Raw genomic sequence first — 18,594 nt, forward strand, 5'->3', positions numbered from 1 at the left:
TTCCAAAGCTATTTCATTTGTTTAAAATTCATGGTGTGGCAGCCAGCCACCATGTGGGGAAGTGAGATTTGGCACAAAATCTGATTAATTGTCTTTGAGGGATTTTTTTTTTTTTTAAAAAGCTGCTGAGTTTGTCATACACACTTTAGTCACAGAAAATGGTTCACCTTCAAGAACCAAGAACATTCTGGAAGAATGTGTTTTTAAAAAGACACTGTCCCTTAAAAGGTTAGTGCGAGGACACTGGTTGCTGCTGTTCCTTGACAAGATAACATTTTACAAGAAAAGGTAATGAGCAATTTTCAAGAAGCTGGAAACCTCCTGATCCTGGCGGAGGTTTACACGTCACATGATAGTTTATGGCTTTGAGGAAAAGATAACATGCCGAGAAAACTGTTTTAAAAGCTGGCAGGGTGGTTTTGCTTTTTAGGGAAAAAATAAGAAGGATCAAGTTCTTGGGTAAAGAAGACAACTGCTCCTGAAACTCCTGACCCAGTCGTAAGTGAATGAAAGTTGCTCTGAAGTCGATCTACATTCTGAAATTGAAGCCTGCCTGGAGAGTAGTACAAGAATCAATGATTGTTTTGCAAAATATGATAAGGGGTTGCTATTCCAACTGCATAACCCGAACACCATTTCAAGGACTCTTATCATCTTTCCTTATCCCTTGAACCATTGACTTTTAACCTTGGTGTGTGTGGGTATTTAGAGTAATTATTATATTTCATTCTGTATATTAACGAGCTTTGCCTTCTACTTGACTAGTCTGGCTTTATAATAAACTAATAATGTTGTTTATTAAAGAAATCTGGGCATTGAGTGGTCATTCTGAGATTCATCGGGAAAACACATATTTGGCCATAGAACACGCTGGAGAAATTCTTTAAATATATCTTGTGACCTGTGGAGTAGTGGAGCTGGACAGACAGCACCCCTCCCATCTCGGTCGTAACGGAGTTTAATTAGGTTAGTTTGAAGACATCAATGTTTAATTGTCTTTGTTCCATGTAGTCTTAGCAGCAAGAAAATGGCCAACATATTTAATATAAGCTTTAAGTAGCAAACATCTTTTGTTCCCAAACATTGCAGTGTGCTCTTCCAGCAATTGTGTTTCTATAATGTCCAACAATGCTACTTAATGGTTCTCTTAAATCAATAACCTGTGCAATGCAAGTTGTCTTATTTTCCTGGTGCTTCTAACCTCTTGTACCAGCAAATTTACAATCTACATTTATAAAGTGTCTTTCTATGATGTTGTAAAATCTTCGAAGGAGCATATGCTTTTAATTGTAAAATCTCTGTACCTAAGCTGTAACTAAGGTTGAGAAAGATGAAGTAGATAATGACCTGAGTTTTCATAGACTCCCTATAGTACAGGAGGCCATTCAGCTCATCGAGTTTTCACCGATCCTCTGAAAGAGCACCCTACCTGGTCCCACTCCCACGTAACCACATCTTTGAACATTAAGGGGTCATTTAGCATGGCCAGCCCACCTCACCTGCACATCTTTGGACTGTGGAAGGAGATAGGAGCACTTGAAGGAAACCCACGCAGGCAGGGGGAGAAAGTGCAAACACCACAGTTAGCCAAAGCCGGATTTGAAACCGGGTCCTGGTGCTGTGAGGCAGCAATGCTAACATCTATGCCAGCATGCTGCCGTTCTCAAATGTGTCTTCACAGAAAGTTCCAGTTCATTGAACTGTAACAGTGCGGAAGGCAAACAGTTGGCTTTGATGGCTTTTTTGAAGACCAAATCATATTCACTCCACTCTCCTGTTTTAATATTGCAAAATCCCTGCAAAGTATTTCTCCCAAGTACAGATCCAGTTCCCTTTTCCTTTTAATCCAGTTCCGTTTTCCTTTGAAGACTATTAGTGAATCTATAATGAAAGGGTAAAGACCTGTACCGCAAGATGTGTTTCTGTTGTCTTCGAAAGACAGTCAAGTATTTATTGCAAACACTGCCGGTACACAGGGACTCTTAACGAGTCATAAAAGAGCTCATCTTAAATATTTTTATTGTTGATTTATTACTGGTTTATCTTCCATCTCTTGATGTTGGATTGGCATTGTGCGGTGCTGGCTCGAAAATACATCTCCATGGAACTAGAAGCCAGGCTTATAGGAATTAAGAGCAGAAGTAGGCAATTCAGCCTTTTGAGTCTTCTCCATGGCTGATTTCTTCCTGGTCTCAAATCGACCTCCCTGCCTGTTCCTTATATCCTTTTGACCCATTTTTGTTTTTTTAAATCTATTTTAGAGTACCCAATTATTTTTTCCAATTAAGGGGCAATTTAGCGTGGCCAATCCACCTATCCTGCACATCTTTTGGGTTGTGGGGGTGAAACCCACGCAGACACGGGGAGAATGTGCAAACTCCTCGGGGACAGTGACCCAGAGCCAGGATTCGAACCCGGGTCCTCAGCGCCGTAGGCAGCAATGCTAACCACTGTGCCACCGTGTTGCCCCTTTTGACCCATTTTTAATAATATATCTACCTCCTTGAAGCCATTTAATGACTCCCAATTCCACTGCAAAATGAGGCAGTAAGCTCTGCAAGAAGTAGTTCCTCCTCTTTTCGGTTCTACATCTACCACCTCTCAAACCTATATCTGGGACAAGGCTTTGATTAGGCAAAGCTGGAACTGAACCTGTACCTTGAAATGTAAATATCGTTAGAGGGTCATTGCTCCTATAGCGATCGTTCCCCTAGATTTGAATCGAGTTTCTAGTTGTAGACCTGGATTAAACTTCATTCAAGCCCTCCTAATTCATTTTTTAAAATATAAATTTAGAGTACCCAATTATTTTTTTTCCATTTAAGGGGCAATTTATCATGGCCAATCCACCTAACCTGCTCATCTTTGGGTTGTGGGGGTGAAACCCACGCAGATACGAGGAGAATGTTCAAACTCCACACACAGTGACCCAGAGCCGGGATCAAACCCGGGTTCTCAGTGCCGTAGGCAGCAGTGCTAGCCACCATGCCGCCCTTCCTCCTGATTCAGAAGTAATCTGAAGTTCTACACTATTCACGCAGTTCACAATGTTTCTAAATTTCATATGTGAACCTCAAAATTGTGTCCTGTACACCATGGTTTAGATCATTAATATATATCAGTAAAAGCAAGGGTCACAACCCTGACATCCGGAGAGCTCCGCTACAAACATTCCTCCAGCCCAATAAACATCCACTAGCCACTACTGTTTCCTGTCACTCAGCCAATTTCGTATTGATGTTTGTCTTTTTTTATTCCATGAGCTTTTGCTCCAGTCCATTTTGTCACTTTGTAAAATGTCTTTTGGAAATCCATTAACCCTCTCTGTTACTTCTTTAAAACAATGATTAATTTTATCCTGAATTATTGTTTCTCTAAGATTTCCCATCACAGAAGTTAAACTGACTAGCCTGTAGTTGCTGGGCTCCTTTGTTTTTGAACAATTGCCGTCTTCTGCTCTGATATCTTAAAAAGTTTATAGTCAGTGTCTCCGCAATTTCCATTCTCACTTTTGTGACCTTGCATGCATTTCCTCCAATCTAGATGCTGAGACGTTGTCTTCCCTTTGTAGGACAGTCTAGGACCAGAGGGCATCATCTCAGAGTAAGGGGGTCACCCATTTAAGATGGATGAGGGGGGAATGCTGGAAAATCTCAGCAAGTCTGGCAGCAGGGTAGCATGGTGGTTAGCATAAATGCTTCACAGCTCCAGGGTCCCAGGTTCGATTCCCGGCTGGGTCACTGTCTGTGTGGAGTCTGCACGTCCTCCCCCTGTGTGCGTGGGTTTCCTCCGGGTGCTCCGGTTTCCTCCCACAGTCCAAAGATGTGCGGGTTAGGTGGATTGGCCATGCTAAATTGCCCGTAGTGTCCTAATTAAAGTAAGGTTAATGGGGGGGGGGGTTGTTGGGTTACGGGTATAGGGGTTTGAGTAGGGTGATCATGGCTCGGCACAACATTGAGGGCCGAAGGGCCTGTTCTGTGCTGTACTGTTCTATGTTCTATCTGTAGGGAGAGAAAGCTAACGTTTCGAGTCCGATGACTCTTTGTCAAAGCTAAAGTTAGCTTTGACAAAGAGTCATCAGACTAGAAACGTTAGCTCTTTTCTCTCCCGACAGATGCTGCCAGACTTGCTGAGGTTTTCCAGCATTTTCCCTTTCATTTCAGATTCCAGCATCCGCAGTAATTTGCTTTTATTAAGATGGGTGAGGAATGTCTTGAGGGAGTGAATGTGGAATTCTTTACTGCAGAGGGCCGAAGAGACTGGGTTGTTAAGTATGTTCAAGGTTGAGATAGACAGATTTCTAATCACTAAGGGAATCAAGGATTATGGGGATGAGGGAAAGTGGAGTTGAGGATTATCAGATCAGTCATGATCTCATTGAATGTTGGAGCAGAACCGATGGGCTGAGGGTTGAATGGCCTATTTCTACTCCTATGTCTTCGTCTTATGGTACAGGCAGCCTATACATTTTGAACCCGTCTGTCTGAATTACCTCCTCTTTCACCATGGTTTGAGTAACATCCTCCTTGATACAGAGGCAAAGTATTCATTGAATACTTCAGCTATGCCCTTTGCCTCCTCCATGCGTAAACTCCCTTTTTGATCCCTAATTGGCCCCACTCCTTTTACCACATATACATCTATAGGTGATTTTCGGATTCTGTAAACTAACAATGAAGGCTAGTAAACATGTTCACACTGGCTAGATATCCTGTCGGCTTCTGCTTCTTGCTCCAATCTGCCTCACCTTCATGCAAGGAAAAGCTTATATTGTTTTGGGATGGAGTAATTACCTATCTGTTAGCTACATCTTCAAACCACAGGATTCATCCACATACTGTACAGGGCATTCCTGGAACAATGATTTAATAACGTTCTGGTAGAAGTCATTGATGCCGTTGCGGAAAGGATTTATTCTGTGATCTCTGTAGTTCGCTATCAGTAAATAACTAGAATGGGGAGTATCTGTTGAATGTGCTGCTAATATTTTCCGGATAGATTTCAGGAGACCCAGACTGGTTGCCGAGGTTCTCATTTATGGACTTTTTAAAAAATTAATTCATGGGATGCGTGCATCGCTGGCTAGGCCAGCATTTACTGCCTTCTGCTGCAGTCCATGAGGTGTAGGTACGTCCTCAGTGCTATTAGGGAGGTAATTCCAGGGTTTTAACCCAGCAACTGTGAAAGAACAACGCTATGTTTCCAAGTCAGGATGGTGAGTGACTTGGAAGGGAACTCCCAGATGGTGATTTTCACGTGCATTTTGATGCCCTTGTCCCTCTAGATGTTTATGGTAGTGTAAGGGCGCTTCCTATTGATTTGCTTTTCCCCCTTTATTTTTGCTGTTATCATCTTTATCCGTGCAGGCTTAGTGAGCATATTTCTTCTAAGTTGAACGGGGAAAAGAGGAATTCAAAAATTACAAAAGCGAACACTGTGCGAGCCTTCAGACAGAAGAACTGACTTTTCGGCACCAGAGAGATTGGTGAAATTGTTTGAATGGTTGGCTGGTGGATAGTGAATTGTCCAAAAGGATGTATTCTGCCTGGTAACAGGCAGTGATTGGATCCTACCTTAGTGGAATGTTTTTTTTCAGAGAACCAATAAGAGTCCTGGACCCGCAGAGGAAAGAAGCTACTCTCATTTTTCTCCCAAAAGGCTGTATATCTAAAATGGTAGAGACCTGAATGAATCTACAGTAAAACCATTACAGACTGGAAACAGAAACTCTGAACTGAAAGCCTGGACTGAAGAACGGTATGCTAGAAGACCACCATCTGAAACAAAGACTCATCATTTTACTTACTTTTTATGCCCCTCTTTCCTCCCCCCCCCCCCCCCCCCCGTGTTTGTCTGCCATGTGTGTGGGAGTGAGTTAAGTGGAAGGTTGTTTAGGAATTAGATAAATTAACCTCTTGTATTTGCTGCATATTCAGTCATAGTTATTAATAAAATGAATTGTTTCAATTTACCAATATGGTGACTAGTTATTGGGCAGCTAAGTGCCAAAGACACGGAGTGTTTTTTGAAAAATTATTTATCAATTTTCAATTGTGTTGCGAGTCTGGGTCAAGTGGGGCTGGAATTGACCACGCATTACCTAGGGGGTTGTAACAGTCGTGGGTTTGGAAGGTGCTGTCGAAGGAGCCTTGTAAGTTCCTTCCATGCATCGTGTAGATAGCTGCCACTGTTCCTCAGTGACTGTTCACGGATAGGGTGCAAATCTCTGGATGGTATTGAGCTTCTTGATTGTTGTTGAAACTTCACTTATTCCGGGAAGGGGAGAGTATTCCATCTGGCATGCGATAAATAAGCTGCTCAGTTGAGTAAAATAAACTCCACAGCAATACAAATCAGCATCTCGCCTTAAATTGGTAAGAATTATCCAACTTTCCAGGAATAGTCAAAGGGTAGTGGGTGGCAGAAGATAAACAGGAACTGGGAGTTAATCTGTCCAGGGCTTCAATTTAAAGGAACGGACCACTTTTAATCAGACCCCAAATAGCAAGATATACTTCACATCCTTCCTGGAATAATTTGAGTTTCTAGCAAATAACTTGGAGGGAAACATTTGAATAATTGTCATAACCTTTTGGATAGTAATTTTATTCTGTTCGAAGTGTGACATTCCATATCATTTTGTAAAATATTCTAATTTTTACACCAGATGCAAGTGTCACTGGAGTCTTCCTGACTGAATCCTTCCCAGTATTAGCTTCCTCCACAGGCTTTTGCAAGTGGAATGAAATCAAAGGAACCAGGATACTGCAAATGAATTTGCCCCCAAGTTCATGCAAGCCCCTAGCTCTGAGACTTCATCTCTACCTAGATGGGACTTTCTGATCCATAAGCCTGAGACTCTTCTGGATGGCAGCGAGTTCCTGGGGTCGGACTGCCTACCTCCACCTGCTCTACCAGAGCAGCTGTGCGGTGCACAGCAGTGAGTATCCCAGGAGCCTCTTCACTAACATGCCCAATCAAGGTAAATGTCTCTGGGATGGTAGAGGGTGATGGAGATAGCTGTGACGGAAAATCACTGTCATCCTCCGACCCGAGCTCCAGGGTGTCCTGCATCTCGGGTTGAGGGCTGGTGGCCGAGCTGCTCTCAGCGTCACTGCTCCGCTCATGTGGGGGGCTCTGCCTGTGGCTACCAGATGGACCTGCCCCATCTCCAACACGTCCTTCAAGACTCAAGGTGAGGTGAATGGTTAGACCGTGGGCCGGGTGGGTGGTAGTGGTATGGGGATGGTATAGGGTGAGAGTGGTGTATGGCGGGGGCGGGGGGGGGGGGGGGGGGGGGGAGAAAGAGTTGGCACCCGTATTACGGGGAACCCAACCCAGCCGGGTCTCACTTGCTCACCCGCAGCTGAGCTTCACCTCGCTGACCTCCCTTTCCTCCAGGCCACCAACCACGTCCAGGGCCCTCTGCTCGGCCACGGTGAAGGGCCGCAGGTCTGGCCGTCCCCGTCCTGTCTTCTCCCAGCGCATGTGCGGGCCTTCTGGGGGGGGGGGGGGGGGACACAAATTGAGTTTTAGACAGTCCGATGCAAACAGCCCAAGGGATGGGTAGTTGATGGCCAGGGCACCTGGCAGCCAGTATTGGTGCCAGCATGTGGGGGGTTTCTCTTCCCCCCCCCCCCCCCCCCCCACCCACTTGCGGGTATGTGAGGGGTTGGTGGCCCTGAGAAGGTTATGCAGTTTCTTCCAGCTCAACTGGATGGTCTGGATAGTGTTGCCTACGGCCTCTGCCAACTGCACCCAGGGACGACGAAAGGCAGTGGCTGGCAGCCTCCTTCCCAGACCAGGGTACAGGGTCATCCACCTCTCCTCCACCACGTGCAAAAGGGTCTCCACCTTGGCGTCTGGGAACCCCAGGGCTGCTCTCCTCGCTGCCATCTTGTTCGCTGGGATGTGTTTGTGTGTGGGGGGGGGTGAATAGGTTATATGCGGCTGCAAGATTGTCAATTGGTCAGGTGTCAATTGCGAAACCAGTGAATCCTGCACCGTTTCTCATTGGAATCGATTGTGCTCCACATAGCCTTTAACAGTAGCGGAATCAGTCCAGGTGCGGCGGCAGTTTTTCTATCATGAAAATCCTCGAATTCTGCATTGGCGTCAACACTTAGTCTCAGAAATGGAGAATCCCGCCCTTAGTTTTCAACATTGGAAGAATAATCAAAATCTGACTGTACCAATTTGGGTGATGAGGTATATTAAAAATATATAGCAGAACTTATTATAGAATTTTTACGCTTGCTCTGATATTTAACACAGTAACACTAACATTGCCCAGTGTTGAGGTTTTGCTTCACCGAGTAAGCTTCTAGCTCTATGCCGATGGGTCAAAGAGCTGGAGCTGAAATGTATCATGGAATCCCAACAGTACGAGGCCATTCGGTCTGGAGTCCGCACCAGCCCTCTGAACTAAACCTAGACACCCCCACCCCCCACACACACCTTATCCCAGTAACCCCACCTAAACAGCACATCGTTTCCTGGAGACTGGAGCTGTGCAGCAACCACCTGAGGCAGTTTGTTTCCTCACAGGAGAGGATGGTTTACACTGCCGTGCATAGCACTGTGAATGAGCAGCACCACCTCAAATAACCAAATTAGACAGAGATTTGATATAAGACGTGGTGCCACATGATTGTATCCATGTGGCCACAAAATTATACACCTTTCAAAGGAAAGTTTACAATTCGCAGTAGCTAGTACTTGAATGTTAATGTGAAGTCGCTGCTTGAGGTAAATCTAGGTAGAATCAGCTTGCATTTTATTTGTTTTGAACATTTCAGGCTTTGACTATTATAGCTTTAATTCCCCTCAGTAGTTCCTTTATTACATGTTTCTATAAATTCCAGGATAGCTTCCTTTTCTGCTGACTCCAGGAGCTTATTAATCAGTCCATCCAGCTGTTTCCCACCGCACAGAAGCTCCTAGAATAGAACAGAAGTGTAAGCCAAAGGACAAGATATGGGCTGCTTGTAAACAAGTGGCCAATTTAACTAAAAAAATTGGGCCGGTAATCCAATGTGCTAAAATGTTTTTTTATCATAAAGGCTTGTAGCTCTCCATCAAAATAGCAGATTGCAGTTTCCCGTCATCTAACTGCAGGCAACAGCACTCTTTTCTAAAGCTTCACTGAATCCTGGAATCCTTACAGCGCAGAAGGAAGCCATTCAGCCCTTCATGTTTGCAACAGCTCTCCGAATGCGCATTTCACCGAGTGCCATTATCCCACCTTCTCCCTGTAAACCTGCAGATTATTTCTTTATCATAAATCATCCAGTTTCCCCTTGAATACTGCACTTGAACCTGCCTTCATCGCACACTCAGGCAGAGCTTAACCACTCGCTGCGGGGAAAAAGGTTTTCATAGACTTATCATAGAAACCCTACAGTGCAGGAGGAGGCCATTTGGCCCATCGAGTCTGCACTGACCCTCCAAAAGAGCACCCCACCCAGGCCCACTTCCCCCGCCCTATCCCTGGACAATAAGGGGCAATTTAACATGGCCAATCCACCTACCCTGCACACCTTTGGACACTAGAGAGTAATTTAGCATGGCCAATCCACCTAACCTGCACATCTTTGGCCTGTGGGAGGAAACCGGAGTACCCGGAAAAAACCCTACAAATACAGAAAAAATGTGAAAATTCCACACAGTCACCCGAGGTCAGAGTCGAACCCGGGTCTCCCGCTGTGAGGCAGTAGTGCTAACTGCTCTGCCAACGTACCACACTGTCGTCTTTACTTCTTTTGCCAATTACTTTAAATTGGTGCCCTCTCGTTCTCAATCCTTTCACACATTTCTCCCTGTCGACTCTGTCCAGCCCCCTCATTATTTTGAACATCTCTTTGAAATCACCTCTCAATCTTCTAAATGAATATTTTTTCACACAGTGTTCACACAGGAAAAAAGACAATGTTGTCGAGGGAAATATTCAGATACAGGCTATTAGACTAAAAGGGCTTGAGGTTCATAAGGAGGAGGTGTTAGCGATTCTGGAAAGTGTGAAAATAGATAAGTCCCCTGGGCCGGATGGGATTTATCCTAGGATTCTCTAGGAAGCTAGGGAGGAGATTGCTGAGCCTTTGGCTTTGATCTTTAAGTCATCTTTTGTCTACAGGAATAGTGCCGGAAGACTGGAGGATAGCAAATGTTGTCCCCTTGTTCAAGAAGGGGAGTAGAGACAACCCCGGTAACGATAGACCAGTGAGCCTTACTTCTGTTGTGGGCAAAGTATTGGAAAGGTTTATAAGAGATAGGATGTATAATCATCTGGAAAGGAATAATTTGATTAGAGATAGTCAACATGGTTTTGTGAAGGGTAGGTCGTGCCTCACAAACCTTTATTGAGTTCTTTGAGAAGGTGACCAAACAGGTGGATGAGGGTAAAGCAGTTGATGTGTATATGGATTTCAGTAAAGCGTTTGATAAGGTTCCCCACGGTAGGCTATTGCAGAAAATACGGAGGCATGGGATTCAAGGTGATTTAGCAATTTGGATCAGAAATTGGCTAGCTGGAAGACGACAAAGGGTGGTGGTTGATGGGAAATGTTCTGACTGGAGTCCAGTTACTAGTGGTGTACCACAAGGATCTGTTTTGGGGCCACTGCTGTTTGTCATTTTTAGGCTTTGAAGGATGGGTGAGTAAATTTGCAGATGACATTAAAGTTGGTGGAGTTGTGGCCAGTGCAGAAGGACGTTACAAGTTACAGAGGGACATAGATACGCTGCAGAGCTGGGCTGTCAGGTGGTAAATGGAGTTTAATGCAGAAAAGTGTGAGGTGATTCATTTTGGAAGGAATAACAGGAAGACAGAGTACTGGGCTAATGGTAAGATTCTTGGTAGTGTGGATGAGCAGAGATCTCGGTGTCATGGTTAAGAAGGTGTGCGGTGTGTTAGCTTTTATTGGTAGAGGAATTGAGTTTCAGAGCCATGAGGTCATGTTGTAGTTGTACAAAACTCTGGTGCGGCCGCATTTGGAGTATTGCATGCAGTTCTGGTTGCCGCATTGTAGGAAGGATGTGGAAGCATTGGAAAGGGTGCAGAGGAGATTTACCAGGATGTTGCCTGGTATGGAGGGAAGATCTTATGAAGAAAGGCTGAGGGACTTGAGGTTGTTTTCGTTAGAGAGAAGGTTAAGAGGTGACTTAATTGAGGCACACAAGATGATCAGAGGATTAGATAGGGTGGACAGTAAGAGCCTTTTTCCTCGGATGGTGATGTCTAGCACGAGGGGACATAGCTTTAAATTGAGGGGAGATAGATATAGGACAGATGTCAGAGGTAGGTTCCTTACTCAGAGCAGTACGGGCGTGGAATGCCCTGCCTGCAACAGCAGTGGACTCGCCAACACTAAGGGCATTCAAATGGTCATTGGATAGACATATGGACGATAAGGGAATAGTGTAGATGGGCTTTAGAGGGGTTTCACAGGTCGGCGCAACATCGAGGGCCGAAGGGCCTGTACTGCTCTGTAATGTTCTATGTTCTTTTCTCCAAGGAAAGAGTCCCAACTTCTCCAATTTATCTTCATAACCGACGTTCCTCATTTTGACCCCATCCATTCTGAAAGATTTATTCCCCAATTATAAATAAACCTTGATGATAGATCCCTCACCTTGATATCCCTCAGAATGTAGTTAATCCGGTGATCTGTAACCCTGTCCTGGGTGAAGTTATAGGTACGAATTCTCTCAGATTGTGCTCTTGTCCCAACCTAGTGGAAACAAATCTTCAAGTGAATCCCCTACTATAATTCAAAGCTGTACATCATTTAGTAAAAGCTATTGTTCTGAACTTGAAAATTAATCAAGTGGAGCGTTAAAACACCGGAGTAAAAAGTGTGAGGATTATCCATTCATCCATTATATGAACATATATATTCCAATGTGACAGCTTTACAATTCTTTATGGGGTGTGTGGAGAGTGGGATTGGTAGGAAGTTTCACCAGATCTTTATAGGCCATGTAGTTCAGCAAACCCCAGAATACACACACATGCGGAGCTGTGAGGGAATAGCTGCTTTGAGGTATTTCAAAACCATTAATGCAACAAATCACAGCACAGCCAATGATCAAAGAGCCCAAACACTCCATAGAATTCCTACAGTGCAGAAGGGGGCTATTCTGCCCATCCAATCCACACCGACCCTCTGAAAGAGCACTCCACCCAGGCCCACATCCCCATAACCCAACCCAACCTGCACATCCCCGGGCACCAACGGGCAATTTAGCATGACCAATCCACCTAATGTGCACACCTTTGGACTGTGGGAGGAAACCGGAGCACACGGGAGGAAATCCACACAGAATCGAGAAGAATGTACAAACTCCACACAGTTACCCAAGGCCAGAATCGAACCCGGGTCCCTAAACTCCGACGGCCACATTTTGGCCCACTCATTTAACCTATCTATATCCATTTCTAAGGTCTATTTCCTCATAGCAACTTACTGTCCCACCTATTTTTGTGTCATCTGCAAATTTGGCAATAGAACCTTCTATCCCTGTATCCAAGTCGTTAATATAGATTGTCAATAGTTGGGGCCCAAGGACCAAACCCTGTGCACACCATCTTGCCATCCAGAAAAAGACCCATTAATCCTGACTCTCTGTCTTCTGTCTGTCAGACAGTCTTCCATCCAAGCTAATAAATTATCCCTAATCCCATGTGATCTAATCTTGTGTATTCCAGTGACTTCAAATTTCAGGAAATGATGAACTCTGGTCAAACCTGTAACCTACTAATGAGTTGGTCGGTGCGATACATTGTTCCTTATGGATTTACCTGGAGTTTCCGGGTACTCTGCCTCTGCTCCAGATCCTTTTCTGCAGCCTGCTGGTACAGTTTTGCTTTCAATATACGAATGGCCAGCTTTCTGTTCTCTAACTGTGAACGGTGTTGTTGGCATTCTATTGTTAAACCTAGGAAGGTTAAACTGCATTAATGACAATCTGGTTATTAGCACCCAAAAAAAACACATGTTTTTCAGGAATCTTACAAATTTCAGATCTGCCTCAGTTACTCTTTCTCAGATTCAGTGGTATAGGTCAGTCCTGTAAGCGATCTTTGTACATGCAGCAATGTGCCTGCACTACCCAACATCTAATCACAGGTGTAACACCAGGATCCCTTTGCAATTTGAGCCAGCCAGCATGCTATCAGTTTGTGTCCGGCTCCAAGTTGACAGGAGGCAGACGGAAACATTTTAGTGAGATGAGGTCTGGTTTAAATTAAGTAAGTTTACAGTTTATCTTGGAGACATAAGGAGCAACACAGGGTAAAGGGTATAAGTAAATCAAACTTAGTGGCTAACTGACTTTCTCATCTTCTGCCCCATTGCAGGATTTCTGCCCTGGGCAGCACGGTAGCATTGTGGATAGCACAATCGCTTCACAGCTCCAAGGTCCCAGGTTCGATTCCGGCTTGGGTCACTGTCTGTGCGGAGTCTGCACATCCTCCCCGTGTGTGCGTGGGTTTCCTCCGGGTGCTCCGGTTTCCTCCCACACTCCAAAGATGTGCAGGTTAGGTGGATTGGCCATGATAAATTGCCCTTAGTGTCCAAAATTGCCCTTAGTGTTGGGTGGGGTTACTGGGTTATGGGGATGGGGCGGAGGTGTTAACCTTGGGTAGGGTGCTCTTTCCAGGAGCCGGTGCAGACTCGATGGGCCGAATGGCCTCCTTCTGCACTGTAAAATTCTATGATCAACCTGTCAATAAAGCCAAGAGAATTTTCTCCATTCAGTAAGGCAGGGAAGAGGGAGTTTTCCCAACCATGCTGAATGGAGAAAATGCTCTTGTCAAATGAGTGTGAACCCTGCTGAATTAACAGCCTCAATATTAACCTTCCTTATCCTCGCTACCACATTACAGCGGGCAGGAGAGCTGAAACTCTGTCCACGGGGTATGTTAAATTGCCCCAAGTGCCCAAACAAAATGTGTAGGTTAGGTTAAGGGGTCATTGGGATAGAATGCGGGAGTGAGCTTGGATGGAATGCTCTTTCAGAGGGTCGGTGCAGATTTGATAGTCCGAATGGCCTCCTTTTGCACTGTGAGGATTCTATGAGGGATTCTATTTTGGCCATTGGCTGTTAGGCAGGGCATTAGAAGTAAAAATCATGATGAGGTATGATGCACGATCAATAACTCAAAGCGAGATTGGTGTACAATTGAAGGCTTTATTGGACTAGATGTTTCCCCCAGCAGCGCAGGTACAGAATGCAGCAGCTGGGGAGACACTGACTCTTATACTCCGCCTTACTGGGTGGAACCAGCAGGCAGGCTTCACCAATGATCTTAGAGCATCAACCTAGGTACCGTAATACCTCTAATACTGACTACCACAAGGTACTGCTGTTAAATTCAGCGGGACCTCCAGGTTCCCAGTCTTCCTGTGTTCCTTGGCTGTTTCTGGTCTCATCCAACACTCTGTAAATATCATGACCAACAAGTTAACTAACTCCTGTCTGAGTTTAAATGTAGGCTATTAACATTCAACACACTGCCCAGCTTTAATGCATTTCTGCAATACCTGATCCATTAAGGTATAAACTTACATTCCTAGTGGCTCGATGGACACTTCAACGTAAACATCCTTCTGAAATGCAACTTGTTTCCAACTCTTTGTGGGGAAATGGTCTAGGAATTTCAATAGTGGATGGTACCAGTGGCAGGAATATTGGTGCAATATGTTCCTCAGATAGGCTGCACATTATTGCACAGGAAAACCAAAGAATTTAACAGAAAAAGTGGACAGTTACTCACTTGTTGGGATATGAACAATTCTCACTGCACTGTCTGTTGTATTTACATGTTGTCCTCCAGCTCCTTTGGCTCGAAAGGTATCAATCCTCAAATCATTGAGATCTACTTTGATATCTATCTGAAACAAAGAGTGGGTTAAAACAGAGCATTAACTGTTTGTGTCATTGAAGTGACCCGAGCAATTCAGTTTTCTGAGAACCAACTTTCTCACACCAACATGTTCTGAAGTGCCCAGTCATTTAAATGCATTGGCTACATCATCAGTAACACTCTCAGTAATATTGCAGGATTTCTGCAATTGACAGTATCTGAAACTCAAAACTGGACACAGACAAGAAAGCAAACTAAACCTCACAGAGTCACTGGCAGAGTTTCTGTAACATTCTTGGCAGCCTTCTGTCTCGCAAGATGATGGTTTGCGCCAAGGTGGCCAAGTCTGTGTTAACCTGGTGTGTCTCAGGAGTCCCACTCGGATATGGTGGTCTCGGCCATATTTGCTGCAGAGGAGGATGTTGGGCTGAGAAGCATCACAATTTGCCAGCCTCTCTGGACCCTCTGCTTGGCCAGATTACCTTTTCATTTCTGCTAGCCTCTGCCAACATCCTTGAGACCATTAGCCTCCATAAGTCAAGGCCATCTCCCAGTTGTCAGTGCCAATGTCTGCCATCTTCATATGTCGCTTGTAGCAGAGGTATGGCTGCCCAGGAGGTTGTGACCCTGGCGCAGCCATATTGGCTTAGCAAGGAACATATGTGGGAAGAATTGGCACACTTCAGGACCTCTGAGTCGGTGACCATGTCCTGCCAAGAAATGCTGAGAAGACATCTGAGACGGTGAAGGTGGTTAAATATTCAACCTTCTGCCCAGCATCTGTTGTCCAGGTCTCACTACTATAGAGGGCAGCGCTGAGGACGCAGACTTGGTTGACTCTCAGTTTGGTGTTTTTAGTCAGGTTGCTGCTGTTCCGTACTTTTACTCAGCATGGACATAACAGCTGCAGCTTTTGTGATGTTGTTGATCTTAACATCAAGATACAGATTGTTGGTGATTGTGGAGTCTCAATATGTGAAGATCCCAGCAACCTCCCAGCTTCACATTGTCAATGCCGATCGATGGCAGTATGTCAACATCCTGGACCATGGCATTTGTCTTCCTGATGGTGATGGTCAAACTAAACTGAGTCTGTCTATTTGCTGCTGAAGGTGTTCCTCAGTATGGAGTGTTAGCGTGGCATCATCAATGTCGAGCAACTCTCTATTGAGGACTTAGTGAACCTTTGTCTTGGATCCCAGGGAGCAAAGCTGAGCAGTTTTCTATCAGTTCTGGTATGTACGTCCATACCCTGTGTGGATCACTTGAACACACGTGACAGCAGCAAGGAGAAGGAAATTCCAAAGATATATGTCAGAACAAAACTCTATTTGACCCCACTGTGGATGTGAAAGGTCCCAACATTGTCCTGTCATAGCGGACATTACCCATCATGTTGTCATGAGAAGAGGAGATCACATTGAGCAGCTTCAGTGCGGCAGCTAATGTTCTACAGCAACTTAAATAAGACTGCCCCTGCTGACATGGTCAAATTCCTTGGTGACGACAAAGGCGATATATACTGATCTCCTTTGCTCATGATACATCTCCTGTAACTGCTGGGCTGGGAAGATCATGTGAAATTCTAGATTTTCCAGTTCTGGATTCATACTGGGATTTGGGAGAAATGCATTCAGCCAGGATGTGCAGTCTGACAAGGGTAACACTGGCAAATACCTTTCCCATGATGCTTCGCAAGGAGATGCCTCAATAGTTGTTTCAATTACTCTGGTCACCCTTGTTCTTACACAGGGTCACAATGTTTGGATCACACATCGTGAGGCACTGCTCCCTCCCTCCCTCCAGCAGCTGAAGTTTGTGCAGAAGCTGCAGGGTTATCGGTTTCCTGTGACTGATGAGTTCAGGCAGTATAGCATCAGCACTTGGGAGTTTTCCCCATGGCAAATGAGTCATTTTTGCTTAGTTCCTCCACTGTGGGTTTGATATCCAGCTCTGCCATGACAGGCAGGCTTTCGAGGTATCTTGAGCTTTCTCGGTGGCATTGTTCTCCCCCGACCACAACTCAAGGTAGTGCTTCACCAATCTCTCCAAATGTTAAATGCAGTTGGTGATGACTTCCACTGCTTTTGTTTTCAAAGGAGCTATTCTCTTTGCTGAAAGACCTGTTGCCTTTTTGATCTCTTCATATATGCCCCCAGCATCCCGTGTCGAAAGACATCTGGATATTCTGTCAAGAGTTGTAACCAGAAATTATTGATGTGCCACTTAGCAATCTGTTAGGCTTCGGTCTGAACACTCAGAGTCTTCTCTCGCGGATCCCTCGTGTAATTAATGCGAGTGAACCACTTGGCTTTGATGACAGGTTATATCACAGTGATGTTAGCCTTAAATCAGTCAGCAATTTTCTGCTCTTGCTTTCCATATGTTGAGAGTGTGGTATCAGAGATGGAGTTTCAAAGCAAGTTCCAATCGCTGTTTCTTTCCATTAAATAGTATTCCTTGACGTTAAGAGTTGCAAGTTGGTGCAGTTTTGTTAAATACAGGTGAGGATGGGCTTACCACCCAAAGAAGCAATAGAAGTGCCCCAGCCTTCACCTGCAATAAGCCCATTTAAAATCACTGACTTTAAAAACTAGAATTTTATTTTAGATTTTCTTTATTCTTTCAATAGATGTAGGTGTCACTGACAAGTCCAGCATTTGTTTCCCATCCCTAATTGCCCTTGGAGCTGATTGGCTTACCACACCATTTGAGAGTCACCCACGTTGCTGTGGGCCTGGAATCACATGTGCACCAGACCGGGTAAGCATTGCAGATTTCCTACCTTAGAGGACATCAGTGAACGAGATTGGCTTTTATGGCAAATAACAATTGTTTCATGAGACTCATTACCTATTACTGTAGTTACTATTACCATTACTGAGACTAGTTTTTCAATTCCCAGATTTATTCATTAAATTTTATATTCCAACTGCCGTGGTGGGATTTGAACCCATGTTCCCAGAGCATTGGCCTGGCTTCTGGATATGACGTCCAGTGACATCATCATTATGCCACCATCTCCCTCCCCGAACCACTTGCTACTTGCCCTCGTTTCCAAAATTAAAAATTGTTTGATGTGAAAAGAATACTGTATAAAGGTCCTGACGATGGCCAGAGAACATGAACACAATTTAAAGAGCCTCTGAACTCGATGTCAGCTTGGAGGCGTGGTCATCCTTGTGAGCTACGCCTAATTCAGCAAATTAAATCTTCAATCAGTATAAAAGGATTGTGGAAAGTACGACTGTGGGTTTTATTTTGTGGGTGGAACCAATTCACTAACATTTAAAGCTCGCCAATGTTTCCTCTGCTTTGACCCATTCCATCCAGGTGGCATTGATATTGCTGGCAAAACCCAATGGAAATTCTACCCAATGATTCTCAGTTATTTCCAGATTAAGATTACAAATGCATTTACTAATTGAAAATCAAGACACTGATAACATTTCCAACCAGCATGAAACAGTATGATGGGATCACAGGGTCAAACAACTGGAGAAAGTTGATCAAATCCACAAAAGATGACCATGCAGATATTTGAAATGAAATGAAAATCGCTTATTGTCACAAGTAGACTTCAATGAAGTTACTGTGAAAAGCCCCTAGTCGCCACATTCCGGCGCCTGTCCGGGGAGGCTGGTACGGGAATCGAACCGTGCTGCTGGCCTGCTTGGTCTGCTTTAAAAGCCAGCGATTTAGCCCACTGAGCTAAACCAGCCCCTGGT

The 18,594-nt window shown here is 44.6% G+C and overlaps 1 protein-coding gene across 3 annotated transcripts in view; it reads right to left on the bottom strand.

Annotated features, from left to right (window-relative positions):
• Positions 1-8,753: 8,753 nt before the first annotated feature.
• Positions 8,754-18,594, bottom strand: part of mtrf1 (mitochondrial translational release factor 1) — a 33,514-nt gene continuing 23,673 nt past the window's right edge. For all 3 annotated transcript variants that reach the window (XM_038802749.1, XM_038802748.1, XM_038802750.1), the window contains 4 exons: positions 14,777-14,894; positions 12,800-12,936; positions 11,631-11,729; positions 8,754-8,939 (listed from right to left, as the gene is read on the bottom strand). In XM_038802749.1, the coding sequence (XP_038658677.1) occupies positions 8,817-8,939; positions 11,631-11,729; positions 12,800-12,936; positions 14,777-14,894 (477 nt within the window). In that variant the 3' untranslated portion in view covers positions 8,754-8,816. The remainder of the gene's footprint in view (positions 8,940-11,630; positions 11,730-12,799; positions 12,937-14,776; positions 14,895-18,594) is intronic.

The sequence above is a fragment of the Scyliorhinus canicula genome, chromosome 7 (genome assembly GCF_902713615.1).
Source record: "Scyliorhinus canicula chromosome 7, sScyCan1.1, whole genome shotgun sequence".
NCBI classification, from domain to species: Eukaryota; Metazoa; Chordata; class Chondrichthyes; order Carcharhiniformes; family Scyliorhinidae; genus Scyliorhinus; species Scyliorhinus canicula.